Raw genomic sequence first — 16,070 nt, 5'->3', positions numbered from 1 at the left:
AATTAGAACAGAGTGGGCTCATTGGGAAGGGGGGCCTTAAAGAGACAGGAGCTAAAACTGCCTGTTATAGACAGAGGCTGAACTGAGGGACTGCATAAAGGGTCAGTATAAGATAAATAAGGTGTTTATTGAATTGTGAATCATGCAAAGCTAACTCTAGTAGATCCCAGATTAAAAACAGATGCATGAAAGCATTATAACACTTTGTGATAAAAATCAGTCAATGAACCAAGTGTGTATCATTAAACAACACTGAATACTGTGCAGGCCAGCGTGTGCTAAATGATGTCAAAGCATTGCACTGTTTCCACAGGCAGGATGACAAACCAGCCAACAGCCAACCAGTCCAACACAAACAAGGAGAAGGTGAAAGAAGAAAAACAGCGAGATGACAACACAGACGTTGTGTATAAAGATGCGGGACACTGCAGCCGTAACACCCACAGCCTGCTGCTGGGATTCACTGTCGGAGGTATGTAGGGACTGGGGGGCTCAGGCTATGTCCTGACTGACTTCAAGAAACATTTGACTAAAAAAACTGTAATCTCAGTTTTTGAGTAACAGAATTTAACAACCTAAATCCCCACATTTACACTGTGAGGTCAGTTTTACCGTCCATAGAAATTGCAGTTGGTGCTGCAGCAAATATACATGCACAGACTCATGTACAGACTAATAATTTTCCTATGATACATCTCAAGCTTGTTGTTGTCTTTTAGCCTGCTTCTGTAAATACTTTGGTATGTTTCTGCATAGCTGTGTTATCTGTAAAAAGAAGAAGAAAAAAAAAAGCCAGCAAAGTCAAGTAGTGAGCTATTTTCTGTTGGTCATTTGTCACCAAGATTTAAACCTGTTTACATTACAGATGGCTCACATTAGTCAGAAGTCTCTAACATGTCATATTATTTGGGGGGCGGGGGGGCAATGAGTTCACCGATAAACTCAAAATTTATGGTCTGTCAACATGTGGTTTTAGAAATTTCTGGTATTTCATGCTGGTATTTTGGTATTATTTTTGCATTTAACGAAGTACGTAGTCTTAAGCCTTTTTGCTTGTAGATTCTGCAATCAACGGTTTATTTTTCCCAAAAGCATAGAGAATTTAAAAAAAAATGTCTTTCCCTAAAGGTGTTGTTCTGGGAGTGTTGGCTGGGATGCTGCTGCGGTACATGAGGGTGACGGACAGCAGCGCCCTCACTATGGTTTCCTTCCCTGGAGAAATCCTCATGAGGATGCTGAAGATGCTCATCCTACCTCTAATCATTTCCAGCCTTATCACAGGTGTGGCAGTTCACACATGCACAGTATGCACACACAGAAATGTAAAATGTAAGAAATGTAAGCACAGCAGGCCTGTGGATGTACAGATATTTAATGTTTGGATTAGCTGACAAATAAATGTAGTGTCGTTCAGTTCAGACCAAAATGTTCTTTCAACATTTTTTTTGTTTAAAATATCTCCACAAATGCAGATATATTTGATTATACCTTGGAAAAGAAGTTCATAGTCCCTCAGAGACTTAATCCCAATGGCACTGGGGATCCTCAAACTTTTTATTTAGCACCTTCACATCAAATTATCCACTTTTCCAACCCTGTGGTCAATGACAAAATAAATCTAAAACTAATGACCCATTTACTTTCAGTCTTAGCTGTTCTTTTAAAATAAAGGTCATATTGCATCCTTAATGATGACATGCAGAAAGGGTTATATATTATATATTAAACTCACATGCTGAACATGATCTAACTTTAATTCAAAATGGTATCTAACTGTTCTTACATTATTATTTAAGATTTTTTTTAGCCCAAGATATTGCATTCACAGTACATGGCCTGGCTAACATAGGTTGCAGAGTATTTAAAGATTAAGGCTAGCAATTTTCTATATTTTAAGTATTGTATGTAAATCCAAAGCCTGATATATCTTATTCCTCTGTGCTGTAGACCTCCGTTGTTGTCTATAAACTATTAAAATTGAGCCACACTGCTGTACTGGGTGACAAGTCATCGTCCCATGACATTTTTAATAGTTTCTGGACAACAATGGAGGTTTAATGCACAGAGGAATAAGATATGAATAGGTTTGGATACACCCACAGTACTTGTAAGGTGGGTCTGTACATAAGATTTGTTTACATAAGAAAAACATACAAAATCACCACCATATCCTTTAATGTTTTATCCCAAATGTATTTCTGATCTGTGTTGAAAAGCTACTGAAACTCTCCACCATGGGATGCAAATACAAATGGGTCTGTCCATCTTGCATATCTCTGAACCTCAGATGTGTTGGACTGAAATTTACACTTGCGATAAAGACCAGAGGAGTGCAAGTGTAAACTGTGTGGACTATTACAGGTATTTTTTATTCAAGTACAAAACTCTAATAGTCATCGGTCTCTTTCAGGGTTGGCTGGTCTCGATGCCCGCTCCAGTGGCAGGATGGGTAGCAGAGCCATGGTGTACTACATGTCCACCACTGTAATCGCTGCCATCCTCGGGGTCATCCTCGTATTGGGTATTCACCCGGGGAACCCCAAACTGAGGGGAGGCGAACAAGGCTTGGCCCCAAAGAACCAGGAGGTCAACAGTCTGGACGCCTTCCTCGACCTGATCAGAAACCTCTTCCCTGAGAACCTGGTGCAGTCCTGCTTCCAACAGGTACCTTCAGCATCTGCACCGCATCTGTGCAGTTGCTATATTACTGCCACTCTTCATTTGTGCATGCCACAGGGTTGAATACATCCAAATACAAATGTAACACATGTGGTAAAAGGGTCAGTTAGAACACGTTGACGCATTGCCAATACTTGTCTTCCACTTCCAGCTACGGCTGGGTGATATATCGATATTAAAACGATATTGCGATGTGAGACTAGATATCGTCTTTGATTGTGGATCGTAATATTGTGATATGGCATAAGTGTTGTCTTTTCCTTGTTTTAAAGGCTGCATTACAGTAAAGTGATGTAATTTTCTGAACATACCAGACTGTTCTAGCTGCCTTAGTCATTCCACATTACTAATGACCATTTGTCAAAATCTCATAGTGTGAATATTTTGTGAAAGCAATAGTCATCCCTACAATATTGTTGTAATATCGTATGTCATTCAGTTGGTTTCAGTCATCATTTCATCATTTTAGTTATATATGTGTAATAGGGATGTGGATTGGGGGAACTCATCAATCAAATTGAAGGTATTTAGTCAAAAGATATTGTGATATTTTATTTTTTCCATATCGCCCAGCCTTCCTTCGAGCATGATTCAGGTTCTTGCAAGATTTAATATCGTATACTGAAACCTGCATCATTTAATCTTAAGGTGATACTAACTAGTTTCATTAGAAGGGCTTTGAACAGTGAGATCTGGTGTTGAGTAAAGCGCCATACTGTTTCAGAAGGTTTATTATTCAGTTTATCTTCAAGGTTTCTTCTGCAGTTCAGAAAACAACCTCACCACAAGGTCCATTAAGTAGTTGTTCTGGAGCTTTTGATCATATCGCAAGATTGGGTTTCCAAGGTCAAAAATGAACTTTGAAGCTCTAACATGTCAAGAGGTCTTTAAAATGCCAAAAAAATTGAAATCTGAGCATCTACAATTCCATGACAGCTGATTAACCTCCATGTGTGTATGAAGATCATGTGGTATAGTTTCGTCATTAATTATTAAAGAATTTTTATAGTTGAATAAAATGTGACAATCTACTTTACACTGTCTTGAAAAGGCCAGAGTTGAGATCATTAGTATGTCTGTATAAGGTATTACTGAGCACTACGACAGACCGGAGGAACTTCAGGCAGTTTTTAACCACAGGTGATCCTCCAGAGAATCTAGTCGTCCTCTGAACTTCACACACAATGTTTTCTACATGTGTCAACAGCAGTAAGTGAAAGACATGATTTGACTCAAAGGACCAAAGAGGCCATGGCTGCCTCCTGTGCATAGACAGTCCTGAAAGTGTAATTATTCAGTTAAAGATGAAGTTTTATACAAGCAGCAAACCTGGAGACTGTTTTTTACATTTTAAGTGTCATTTATCAAACAATTTTACCAAATATTTGCTTGTTTTGAGCAATTTTAAGACATAATTAAGATGAGAATGTGTCATTAATAGTTAATTAATAAAACAATATTAATAGGGTAGATAACAAAAATAATAATTGGTTGCAACCCTTTTAGTCTGATAATTACATAAGTAATAATAATAATAATAATAATAATAAAAATAATAATAATAATAATACTGAAAAGTGAGATTTAGGAAATAGTCTACATGCATATATTATCTTCTTCTATCTTTGAAATATTACCATAAAATAAGATTGTAGCTTTCAGTCTGAAATCACAGTTACAGTAATGTTCAGTTGGCTAATGGCGGACAGAAAGAACGGGACAACTACTGTTTATCCAAGCTGATCATTTTAAAACGATAATCCAAGTCTCAATCATGATGCGACAGTTGCCTTCTTCTGTCCAAATCCTGTTGTTTTTTTCTCTCCCTTCTCTTCTTTCTGTTATGCGTGTGTGTCTGAATGATTAGAAGTAGTTGTGTGTGTTGGACAGGGAGAAAGGTCAGCCCTTCTGCTACTGCTAATCTCTTTACATCTGTAATGCTACATCCTCATTTACCACAGCGAGGCTTCAGGGTCCACTGCTAAACACGAGCTTATAGACTCTCTCTTCGTTCCCCCTGTGGTATTCTTAGTTGGGTTTTTTTTTTTTTTACTCTCTCTTTTTCTTCACATCTTCCTCCTTTTTTTGGTCTGTTTTACTGCTTCTTTTGTTTGTACTCATCAGGGATTCATTGACGTCGTAAAAGTCATAATTGCTTTTACAGGAAGGAATCGTCCTTCCCCTTTCAACCTTTTTGTCTCTTCTTTTTTTTTTTTTTTTACCCCCGTTGTTGTCTTTATGGGAGAATCTCTTGCCGTCTGTTTTTCCTTTTGTTTAAACACAGATCTGAGTTTATCGTCCCGCTGCCAAGCTTTTGTTTGCCCACACACAATGGGCCTCAAGCAAGAACATGTTCGTATTCTTTTCACTAAAACTCCCTGACTTTTTTTCTCTTAGCTTTGCACGTACAAATGCGCACAAATGTTCCAAGTAAGATTCAACAAACCCTTTTAACTCCTTGAAATTGTCATTAATCTCTCGTTTCAGCCTGATGAAGATCACCTGGTCATGAGTCGGTGCGCGTTCATGTGATTTGATCACTAATTCTCATATAAGACTACATGTCCCACTCTATTTGTGGGCTAGTTTCATTTAATAAAAACAAGAATTTCACTCCGCTTTTAGAAATCAGTGAAAATATAACAAATTTAAGAGCGTCAAAAGTTGAAAACAACACGTCATGAGAACAGCTTTATACTGTGTCAGATATGAAGAAGGAATGCTTTGATGTGATGTTAGATGCTAAGCAAAGCGTCTAATGTCTGATATCAGAGGCGGTCATGTGACAGTCACAGAGATATTAGAGAGGAGAGGATATGACAGCCTACAGTAGGTGATGTTACTGCTGCTCCGAAATATGCCAATAACAATAAAATCTAAAAAAATCGGCATCCATGACAATGATGATATTGTGATTGTTTTGTTTCAAGTTTGTTTTAGTAATATATTTTATTTAAACTCATTAAACTTCAAATTCATGCATATTAAATGTTATAGTGAGAGAAGACTGTTTCTCCCCTTTTAAAGAAAGGGAAGAACTATCTCTTCATGAATAGAACAGTTCAAATACAAGAAAATTGGGTCCACTACGAGTTAATAAATCAGGGTTCGGTGAAGCACCACAGTCTGATCCCCTGACTAACTGAGTATTGTTCTGCCCCTCCAGGTTCAGACGGTGCTGAAAAAGGTCCCGGTGGCAGTATCGAACCAAACCGAGCCCATCATAGTGAACAAGAAGAAGCTGGAATACAAATGGGGCATGAACGTTCTTGGTGAGTCGAAGATATATGATATGATAGTTCTGTTTTTGATGATTTTGAGCGTTATCTGCCATTAATATGTAATTTTTCTGATGTTTTGAAAGACTTTGAGAGACTTGGGAGTTTTCAATGATTTTGCTGCTTTGCTGTTTGTGTCTCCATCAAGGCTTGATCGGCTTCTTCATCACCTTTGGAATCTGCATGGGCAGGATGGGCGAGCGGGGAAAAGTCATGTGCGAGTTCTTCAACATCCTTAACGAGATTATCATGACGATGGTTTCAATGATCATGTGGTCAGTGTCTTGTTTCCCCCCCCCCCTTCCATGTATGTGTGTGTGTGTGTGTGTATTTGTGTGTGCTTTATATGCGAGTGTACAAGCACTCATAACATGTGTCTGTTTTTGCTCATGTGGGCCAACGGCTGCATTGCTTTGACATTCTGGAGATACCACACACAGAGGACACTGACAGTGATGGATAAGGCGAAGATTGTATACATGAGACACATTGTGGGAATGGCCGGCGATAGACTGAAAAAGAAAGATAGGAAAGAGGCAGAAGGAGAAAGTGCGTTAGTGAAGGACACGGACAGATGGAAGGAGAGAGAGGGTTTCCCTGGGACACGCTGTAGTCTGTGGTATGCTGGGGAGTAGCAGGAGCCGGGGCCCGGAACAATGTTGTGGTCTCCCAGGGGAGCCGGGGTGGAAGACATCCAAAATGTAATGGATCCACCGACGGCAGAGGAGCCACTTGGCAGCAGAGCAGAAAGCAGATGCAGGAGGGCGGGAGGGACAGCGGGACGTGGAAAGATGCGTGTGAGAGCATGCCTCCAAAGAGCTGTGCACGCCTTGAGGCTTCACAGGACCCGCCGAGAAAGAGAGAGTAGTGGCACTCAGAAGGAGAACGGGGGGGGAGGTGGGAGGGCGGAGGGGTAGGCTAGGCGGTTGGAAGACAAACAGCAGGATGCTTGTCTTGTAGCTCTCTTAGGCCATTTACATGTGCAGCTGGACACCAAAGGAATTGTGTCCTTGTTCGTATCACTCACACTGTATAAACAGATTACTTGTAGGTCTATGGAGCCAGCTAAACACAGAATCCAGTGTATACAAAAACACGTATCATACATCTATCAAACCATATACAAGGCATACTCTACTCCACCAAACAACTGTTAATGAATGCCAGCGTTGGGGCTCAGCACGCAGCTGACCTGGCCGCTGTCGTGACGGGACCTGCTTTGCCTCGGACCAGGAAGGGTTTTAATTCATACTGTATGCCTCAGAGCGTACTGTACTCATGAAATGGAGAAAAAAAACTTCACTTCAAAGCTGGAAACCAGAGATCTGAGAACATGTTGTGTTCTCACATCGTGAAAATGCTCTCTTGAATGAAGATTGATTTGGTGTTTGTTATAAGACAACACCTGGCACTAACAGGATTTGAAATAATGAGGGTTTGTTTTTTTTAACTAATAGCTATAGAGTTTCATGGTTAAATGGACTAATGTTTCAGGCAGAGCTGCAATTATGAGTCAATTAATCAATTAGTCAGCCCATCCTCATAAGAAAAACAACAGTCTTTAATATAATATAACATAATAAAAACAACCTCTAGTTACATTTACGCCATCTAGTGGCTGTATTAATCATTATCTGAGGTACCTTGTTGGGTGGTGGCGCGTTGGGTGGATGACTAGATAGATAGTGAACTTTGTTGCATGTTTCCTGCTGCGATTTTATTTTTTAAACTGCAGTGTTGTGGTGTTTACTGTTGCCATGACTAACTAAGTTTAGCGTAACTTTAAGGAAGTATAAACCACATTGACGCCAAGTGGTAATTTTAACCCAAACCATGATTTATTTCCCCCAAACCCTAACCAAGTGTTTTTGTGCCTAAACCTAACCAGACGTTAAGCAGTCACATCATAATACATAATAATGTTTTAATACTGTTGTCTTTTTATGAGGATGTGTTGGATTCGTTGTCAGCTACTAAATTAATTGCCATCTACCATCTAATTCTTCGCATTCTTTGGTTGCAGTTTCTCAAATGTGACTATTTTCTGGTTTCTTTCATCTTCTTTGACAGTAAACTGAATATCTTTGGTTTGCGGACTGTAGAAGAAGACATTTGAGGATGTCGCCTCATGCTTTGGAACAGTGAACAACATGTTTTACAATTTCTCAATGTACACTCAAGTAATTATCTTAAAATAATTTAAAGCAAAAAAAAAATACTGATACATACTAAATAAATCTACACATATATTAATCAGCCTATTAAAAACTTCTTTTTTTTAAATGATGCAGACTAATAACAGGTAAACTAAAACCAATAAAATTCTGTTTATTATATCTCTGATGTGTCTCTCTAACTCTGTGCCCAGGTACTCTCCTATTGGCATTGCCTCTCTGATCGCTGGGAAGATTGCGGCCATCGGAGACCTGGAGGTGGTTGCCAGGCAGCTGGGCATGTACATGGTGACCGTCATGGTGGGGCTGGTGATCCACGGCGGCTTGATCCTACCTGCTATATTCTTCGCTATCACCAGAAAAAGCCCCTTCACTTTCTATTCTGGAATCTTCCAGGCTTGGATCACAGCTCTGGGCACAGCGAGCAGGTAGGACAGCCTGCAGGAAGTGTTTCTGTGTTTGGGCATGTGTTAACACATGTGTGTCACATGTTTCTTTTACAACATCTTTTCCTCGAGCAGCTGTTGTAGTTACTCTGATTGATTGGCGTGGCATGCCACACGCTTTCAGCTATTTGGGTTTAATCTGAAAGGCCAAAAGGTAAAATTCAGTATTTACGCAGCCAAAACTGACAAATCAGGACAGCAGAGCCAAATGTGTGTAAGCACAGGCTATCATAGTGCAGTCAAGACCATGTTAGACAGATCCAGTGTTGTAAATGTCTAAGCCTTCGGATTAGTCGTCACCAGCCAAACTGGCCTCGCTGTATCCTGCCTGGCTCTGCTTTGCGTTGCTGCTGAAACCAACTGTCATTTTGGCACATTACTGAGATTTTAGTGAATATGGATAATCCTATCAACGTTTTCTCTAATTATATTATGACCCAGGCTTAGCAGGGCCGGGAATCAAATTCCTTTAATTCACATGTTGGAGGATTGCAACAGTGGCCTACACCAGCTGTTAGGAGGAGGCTGTCAGTCGACTCAGATTTCTTTTTTTTCTTTTTTTTTTAACCCCAACTTTACCCCTTCTCACCTCCCTCCTCACCTCTGCACCACCTGTCTACCTATTTCATGTCCCTCAACAAACCTATTTTCTCCTGTTCTTTGTGCATCCTTTTAAAAACTCTTTTTTTTTTTCTCAGCGCAGGGACATTGCCAGTCACCTTCCGCTGTTTGGAGGAGAATCTGAAGCTCGATAAGCGCGTAACTCGCTTTGTGCTGCCCATTGGTGCCACCATTAATATGGACGGCACAGCCCTGTATGAAGCCGTGGCGGCCATCTTTATCGCCCAAATGAATGGCATCAGCCTGGACGGAGGACAGATAATCACTGTCAGGTAAAACACACAGGATACCGATGATATTCACCTGTTTTACATTTAACTGGTGCTATTAATCTGGAGACATGAGGGCGGTTCCAGCATTCATACTCCTGACAGCAGTGACTTTAATTGGTTGCAGTGTTAAGTATGAGGATCATAAAACATGCCAAATAGAATCAAAGCCACACACAGAAACACTTTGCAACACATGTTTTTATGAAAGTAAAGATCCAGGGAAAAAATCTGGATCATAAACACCTAACTTTAAAGCTTAATAAAGGCTCTTTGTGTGGTCTGTCTTTCCTCATGTCAAGCGACAATTAGCTACAGATTTTGAGCTAAAGTTCGTCAACAGAGTGACTTTTTTATTTTATTTTACTAGTTTATTTGTTAGGGATAGTGTATATTAATAAACATACATGTAAATATACCAGAACTAGCTCAAAGGCTTTCATCTGTTTCATCCATTGCCAGGTGTGAGTTGGCAGCCTAAAATCGAGAAACAACATGTTAGTTAGTTTATTGACTCGGCATGTACAGTGTTTCTCTTAAAGTTCAAATAGTTCAACTAATTTGTCAGCAATTGAGTTTCTTCAGAGGAAGTAAGGGTTGTGTGTTATAATATCCAAAATTTTACCTTTGTTTTAGACGTAAGACCACTTACCCAACTATTTATTGGAAATATTATGATATTATTATTATTATTCTGGGTAACGAGAAAAGGAATTTGCTCCCAATCATGTCGATGTAGTGTATCGCTCTGTTAGCTTTTCAATTCAATTCAATTCAGTTCAGTTCAATTCAATTCAATTCAATTCAATTCAATGCCCCTATTGTGTTCAATCTGTGGCTAATACCCATAAAAACAGCAACAGACAATAAACATAAACCAGCAAACAATGAGACACATATGGGTACAAAAAAAATATAAATATAATATAAAAATCGCAGTAATAAATAAATAGATGTAAATACAGATGCAGTGATAAATAAGAGCTGCAATTAAGACTTATTGCATAGCATAGCCCAACCGAGGCAAATCATTCTTTAACATGCAAGAATTATTTTGATGTGAAATAATTTATCACATGGAATAAATCAGGATTTAAAAGTTTAAAGACACCCTTCACTGAAAAATGTGTTTTGCATAATACAGTTACTTAACTGTGACGTATGAGCGTCACTGTGCAGAATGAGTTTGTTTTCACGTTCATCTGCTGAAGGAGGGAAAGTTTCTCTGTGCCTGCCTTAAAGTAGTAGGATTTGTGACATCACAACTAGTTTTGAGCCAATCATGGTCGAGTATGCAACATGGAAAAAACATTTAATGTGGAAACTTTGATGCTATGAAAACGGACTTTTCAGTGAAGAAAAATACATCCTGAAATGAACTTTATTTGCATATTCATAGAATCTGGATTTTTCAGTGAGGGAGAAACACAAGCTGTAATTTTGAGAATGTTTAACTTCCATTTAAAACCATCAGATACAATTGATTATTCAAAGCAGACTATTTTTATGCCTTAAGGGGATCTTTAACCACCAGTGCAAACATGAATTCAAAATGCATTTTTGTGTGACTTACAACAATTCATTTTAATGTATGGAGACAACTGGCAGCTTAAATGAAGTAAGAATGTAGTGAGATATTTGTTCCACATTTTTTGAGGTTTTAGCAAAACATTTCAGTCTGACTGGAAACAATCTACTTGGATCAGATTGGTTGTTGTTACCGCGGGGTTACAAATGATGCTCAGCACTTTGAAGTTGTTTATCATATGTCATTCATCAACGGCTAACCACCAAATTCCCAAAAATATAATTTGCAATAAGTATTGTGTGAATATTGCATCATCTGCGTGTTTATATTGTTTTAAAAAAAGATCCACATGTGGTATGTATATCTCCTGCCTTCCCGAATGAAGCTCCCAGTCGTATTGAGGTGTTAATTAGCACCGCAGTTTGTCTGAAATGATCAGATTAGATGTAACGCAGCGGTTTGAGATCACATGAATAACATCACGAAGTAAATATCTCGGTTTAGAAACGTCACAACTGGGCTTCAGTCACATCTGGGACCAACATGACCAGATAATCCCTCTAATAGCAAACATGTCATGACTAGCAACATTCTTCTTCAGCATTTAAGATTTAAGGAAGAAAACATAAAAGAAACCAGGAAAACATTTAGAGATTTTGTTTGTTGCGAATGAAAGAACTGCAATAAACATTTCCCCTTGTCCCATTTTTAAGTTGCATGTGTGGCGAAATTAACACATAAAAACCAGGTGTATTATAACCTGCTTCCTTTTATACTTTATGCAAGAACACTATTTAAATTGATTACATTTGCTTACATATGAGAGCATCCACACTTCTTGCATTCTTACTTTTTTTTTTTTTAAACAATGGAAGAAGAGAGAGAAAAACATGCATTTCTAACCACATCTTGTATACATTTGTGTGTTAAACACGGTTATCAACATTCAAAATTGATAGGAAGTTGGGGGAAAGTAGGGTTTTGTATTTTTTATTTGGTCACTATTGCTCGGATTTCATTTATTAGGGGCAGCTGTTGCTCAGAAGATACAGCTAGTCATCCTGTATCGCAGGCTTGGTGGTTCATTCTCCAGCGTGTGTGAATGGGTGAATTAGAGGCCAAATAGTAAAGCACTTCGGATAAAAGCGCCATGTAAAAACAGTCCATTGAATAAAAAGAAAAAACTACTCTCACAACTTTTGCTTCCACAACTATCTGCAGAAGGGTAGAATATCAACTATAATGATAAATCTGTAAATGATAACCCTGTAGTTATCCTAAAAAGTTGTGCTCACCCTTTCAAAGCTCAAGCCGAGTGGTATCTGATGACTTTTAGGCCTCTTAGACATAGTTAATTGGGTTAATTTGGAGCCATGCGTCTGACTAAACATGTTGAATCAGCAGAAAAGGCAGCTGGTGGCTGTGAATCACTGATTTCCACCATTAAGTCTTTATTTTTCAACTTTTCTTTTCTTCCACATGGAAAAAACCGCAAGCCGACAAAGCCAGTGCAAGAAAAGTCAAACTTTATAGTGCCAGTATATATTTTTTTATCAGACACATTCTTAATTATATTCCAAGTCTATAATGAGACGTTTTAAACAGATTTAAAATGATGTGAAAATGTTTGACTAGCTTGTTTTTGTTGTCTGTCTAAATTCAGGGTCTTAGTTTTCTTATTTGGATTACAAATTTTACTGACTATTAATCTATAATCTGCTGATTATTTTCTCCATAACTCCATAAATCATTCTATCGATAAATGTCAGAAAACATTGAAAAATATATAATGCCTTAGACCCCAAGATTAGCCTACATCTTCAAATGTCTGATCAACAGTCCAGAACCCAAAGATATTCACTTTACTATCATGTATGATACATTAAAAGTTTGAAATCCTCTTATTTTAGAAGCTGCAACCAGTAAACGTTTGGCATATTCACTTAAAAAATGACTAAAATGATTATTCAGTTTTCAAAATAGTTGGCAATTCATGTTCTATTGGTCGACTAATTATACTTTCTGTTGCATTTGAGGTGTGATCAAGTGCAACATCTAATGAAAGATGTTAAACAGTTCAAAGATCTCAATATACTTTGGTCTGTGTTGGTTGACTAAAGCTCCACTTTGTGTGTCAGGGCCTTAAACCCTCTATCAGTTCTTCCGAGGTCCTTACTTCAGTCTGAAAATGAGATGTCTTCTTTTTCCTCCCAGTATGACTGCCACTCTGGCCAGTGTGGGAGCCGCCAGTATCCCCAGTGCTGGACTGGTGACCATGCTGCTGATCCTGACTGCCGTTGGCCTGCCCACACAGGACATCAGTCTGCTCATCGCTGTCGACTGGCTGCTGTGAGTCAGGTGTCTGATGAGCGGAGTGAATAGCAAAAAATAAGGAATCAACCAATCAATCAATGAAAAAGCTTAAACAGTTACATTTGTGAGAGGGGTTATGAATATGTTGGTGTTATTCAGGTCATGGTGGGTCTGTTTAACTCGCTGACACTCAAACTGTTTGTCCACTCAGTGACAGAATGCGTACCTCCATCAATGTGGTGGGAGACTCTTTCGGTGCCGGGATCGTGGACCACTTGTCGAGGGCGGAGCTTGCAGAAATTGACGCAGCAGAAATGCAAATCCTCCCGCCGGAGGACGAGCTCGATTTCATCCCCCCGCCCCCGATCCTCACAGAAATTGACCTGATTGACCCTATCAAACCGCCTGAACTACCACCTCGTTCCCCTCGCCCACCCAAACAAAACCACCATAGCCACATTATCTCCCAGTCCCACCCCATCACTTACTCACCGTCCCGCTCAATCCGATCTCCATCACCACGCTCCGTTCGTTCTCCCTCTCCGCGTTCCGTCTGTTCCCATTCCCCCCGACCTTTCCGTACTCATTCACCACGCCTCCTCCGCAGGACGGAGCCGGGCTACTGCGCCCTGCCCACCCATGATAACCAGGTAACAACCACCACTGCTTTTTCTTGTTACATTATATATAGCTTGTGCTAGTATATTAAAATTTGCTTTGAAGTAATACACCATGTTTTTGGAGAATTGCTTGATAGTCAGCTTATCCGTTAAGTAATGAGATACCTACATCATCCATGTATCCTCAGGTCATTCTGGTATTTCCTGTGCTAATATAAGATTTGTTAAGTAATAGTAGACATCATACTAACTATTTGGCATACGATCTGTGCCCCATTTCAAGTGCTACCTCTTTCTAAGTCCACATTTCAACACCAAATACATCATCACAGGACACCAAGGTTGTCCCACTCCAAAGGATCCTCTAAATCTGGTGGTTCACCTGCCAGTGTCAATCCTCTGGACGACACACCTTTGTAAACATCCTTTGAAATAGGGCAGTCTCTGACACAACATACTGACATTGATACACTCATTGAAAAAATAAAACTTTAAATAGACACACAAAGATGTTGTAGCAACTCTTAAAGCCAACTGTCAAATCTCGGATCTGTGACTAAATCTGGAAATATAGCGCTCAGCACAAAAACGCAGCTGTTGTCTGTCTTCAATTTTTGCCAAAACACAACCTGACTTCATCCGGCAAGGTGCCACATTGGCCAATCACATACACAGAAGCACACATTCCTGGTGGATTACTTTGTAACATGAACGCCATATTCTACTGTTTATCTTGCAATTGCATCTTGCAAACTATTAGCTACTGTGATAACTTTACAGAGAATTATTCTGTAACTCCATCTCGACTTCCTCCATCGTATTTCATTATCTCATCGGTACCCCCACCACAGACCGACTGTGGTGGGGGTTCCCAATAGACCCACTTTGATAGATTTCTGGCAGCTTTGGAAGCTACGCTAATAGGATTTCACTTGGTTTTCTCATTCTTTACTCAAAATAAAACATTTCTCAAATACATCTGTACACATTTGAACCTGAATCAGATCCAAAATATGAGTGTGGACAGCGTGAACAACTAATGAAGCAGCCTTAGTAAAAACCATAGCCACAATGCCTGCCAACAGACGACCATTCGTGGACGTGCGTGAACAATGTGATGTCACAATGGCTGAAATTGCCTTTTGACTCTCAGAGTTCATTTTTACATCTGTTCACCTCACGTTTTGGACCATACTAACATAGATATCCAACATCTTACCAGTATAAAACTGATAGGAAATCACCTAAAGCTCAACTCATGTTTGGAGACTATCTGCATGTCCAGCTAGTATGGTATGCCAAGTGTTAGCATGGTGCACCAGGTCAATGATACACTAAGGGTACATGGATGATTTAGCACTCTATGTTCTCAGGTAAAATCACCAATCTCCAAAAGATTTACCATGTATTCCTTACTAAAATTCACAGTTTGTCAGTTGTTTGACCAGCTATGAGCTAAATTGGGTCTCTTTGCATTCTCAGGTTCCCACACTGCCTCGCTGCTACAGAGAGAGAGACAGGGAACGGGATCGGCTGAGGCGAGAGAGTGAAACGGAAGAGGACGATGAAAGAGAGAGGGTTCTGGGTGAAATAAGCGACGGAGAGGAGAGCGATGACACTGCTTATGATCGGAGGCACACCATCCCACCAAGCGACCTGCCATGATTGGATTTGACCACGAAAAAGCTTCCCCATCAATTTGTTTCCATTTTACAACAGTTTTTCCCACTTTAGTGCACCACTCCACTGTTTAGCAAGATTCCAGTGGAGGTCCACAGTGGATTTCCAGTTTAAAGGATAAGGCTGGTGATTTTCTATATTTTTCTTATTATTAACAAATCTCATGTGCAGAGCCAAACCGACAATGAATAGATCTGCTTACAAGTGTTGTTTGTGTATCCAAAGCCTGATATTTGTATTCCTCTGTGGAACCTACGAACCTCCATTGTTGTCAAAAAAACTATTGAAATCACGTTAATGAGCCACACTGCTGCATTGGCTGACATGTTCCTTCATTATAAAGATGACGGTCATGTTGGTTTGTTAAGAAACGGCTCCAAAGACTAATTACAGAGATCAAATTTTCAGTCTCTGGAGAGTAGTTCTGTGTATGTCAGACGACACATGTGTGCATATGTTCTT

The 16,070-nt window shown here is 39.5% G+C and overlaps 1 protein-coding gene across 1 annotated transcript; it reads left to right on the top strand.

Moving 5' to 3' along the window:
* Window positions 1-318: 318 nt before the first annotated feature.
* Window positions 319-15,593, top strand: slc1a9 (solute carrier family 1 member 9). Its single transcript, XM_062438326.1, has 10 exons — window positions 319-472; window positions 1,129-1,281; window positions 2,411-2,664; window positions 5,846-5,951; window positions 6,106-6,232; window positions 8,326-8,559; window positions 9,276-9,470; window positions 13,210-13,344; window positions 13,520-13,958; window positions 15,411-15,593. The coding sequence occupies exons 1-10, from the start codon at window positions 319-321 to the stop codon at window positions 15,591-15,593; spliced, it is 1,980 nt and encodes a 659-aa protein (XP_062294310.1).
* The last annotated feature ends 477 nt before the right edge of the window (window positions 15,594-16,070 follow it).

This window comes from Scomber scombrus, chromosome 18 (genome assembly GCF_963691925.1).
Source record: "Scomber scombrus chromosome 18, fScoSco1.1, whole genome shotgun sequence".
Taxonomy (NCBI): domain Eukaryota; kingdom Metazoa; phylum Chordata; class Actinopteri; order Scombriformes; family Scombridae; genus Scomber; species Scomber scombrus.
Note: the sequence above shows the minus strand (reverse complement) of the source record. Positions and strands in the feature narration are given on the sequence as shown.

Bases quoted from the DNA above. Each gene is read 5' to 3' on its own strand.
- slc1a9 (XM_062438326.1), top strand. From the start codon at position 319: ATGACAAACCAGCCAACAGCCAACCAGTCCAACACAAACAAGGAGAAG. The intron at 13,345-13,519 runs GTGAGTCAGGTG...TTGTCCACTCAG, and splicing joins ATCGCTGTCGACTGGCTGCT to TGACAGAATGCGTACCTCCA. The intron at 13,959-15,410 runs GTAACAACCACC...TTGCATTCTCAG, and splicing joins TGCCCACCCATGATAACCAG to GTTCCCACACTGCCTCGCTG.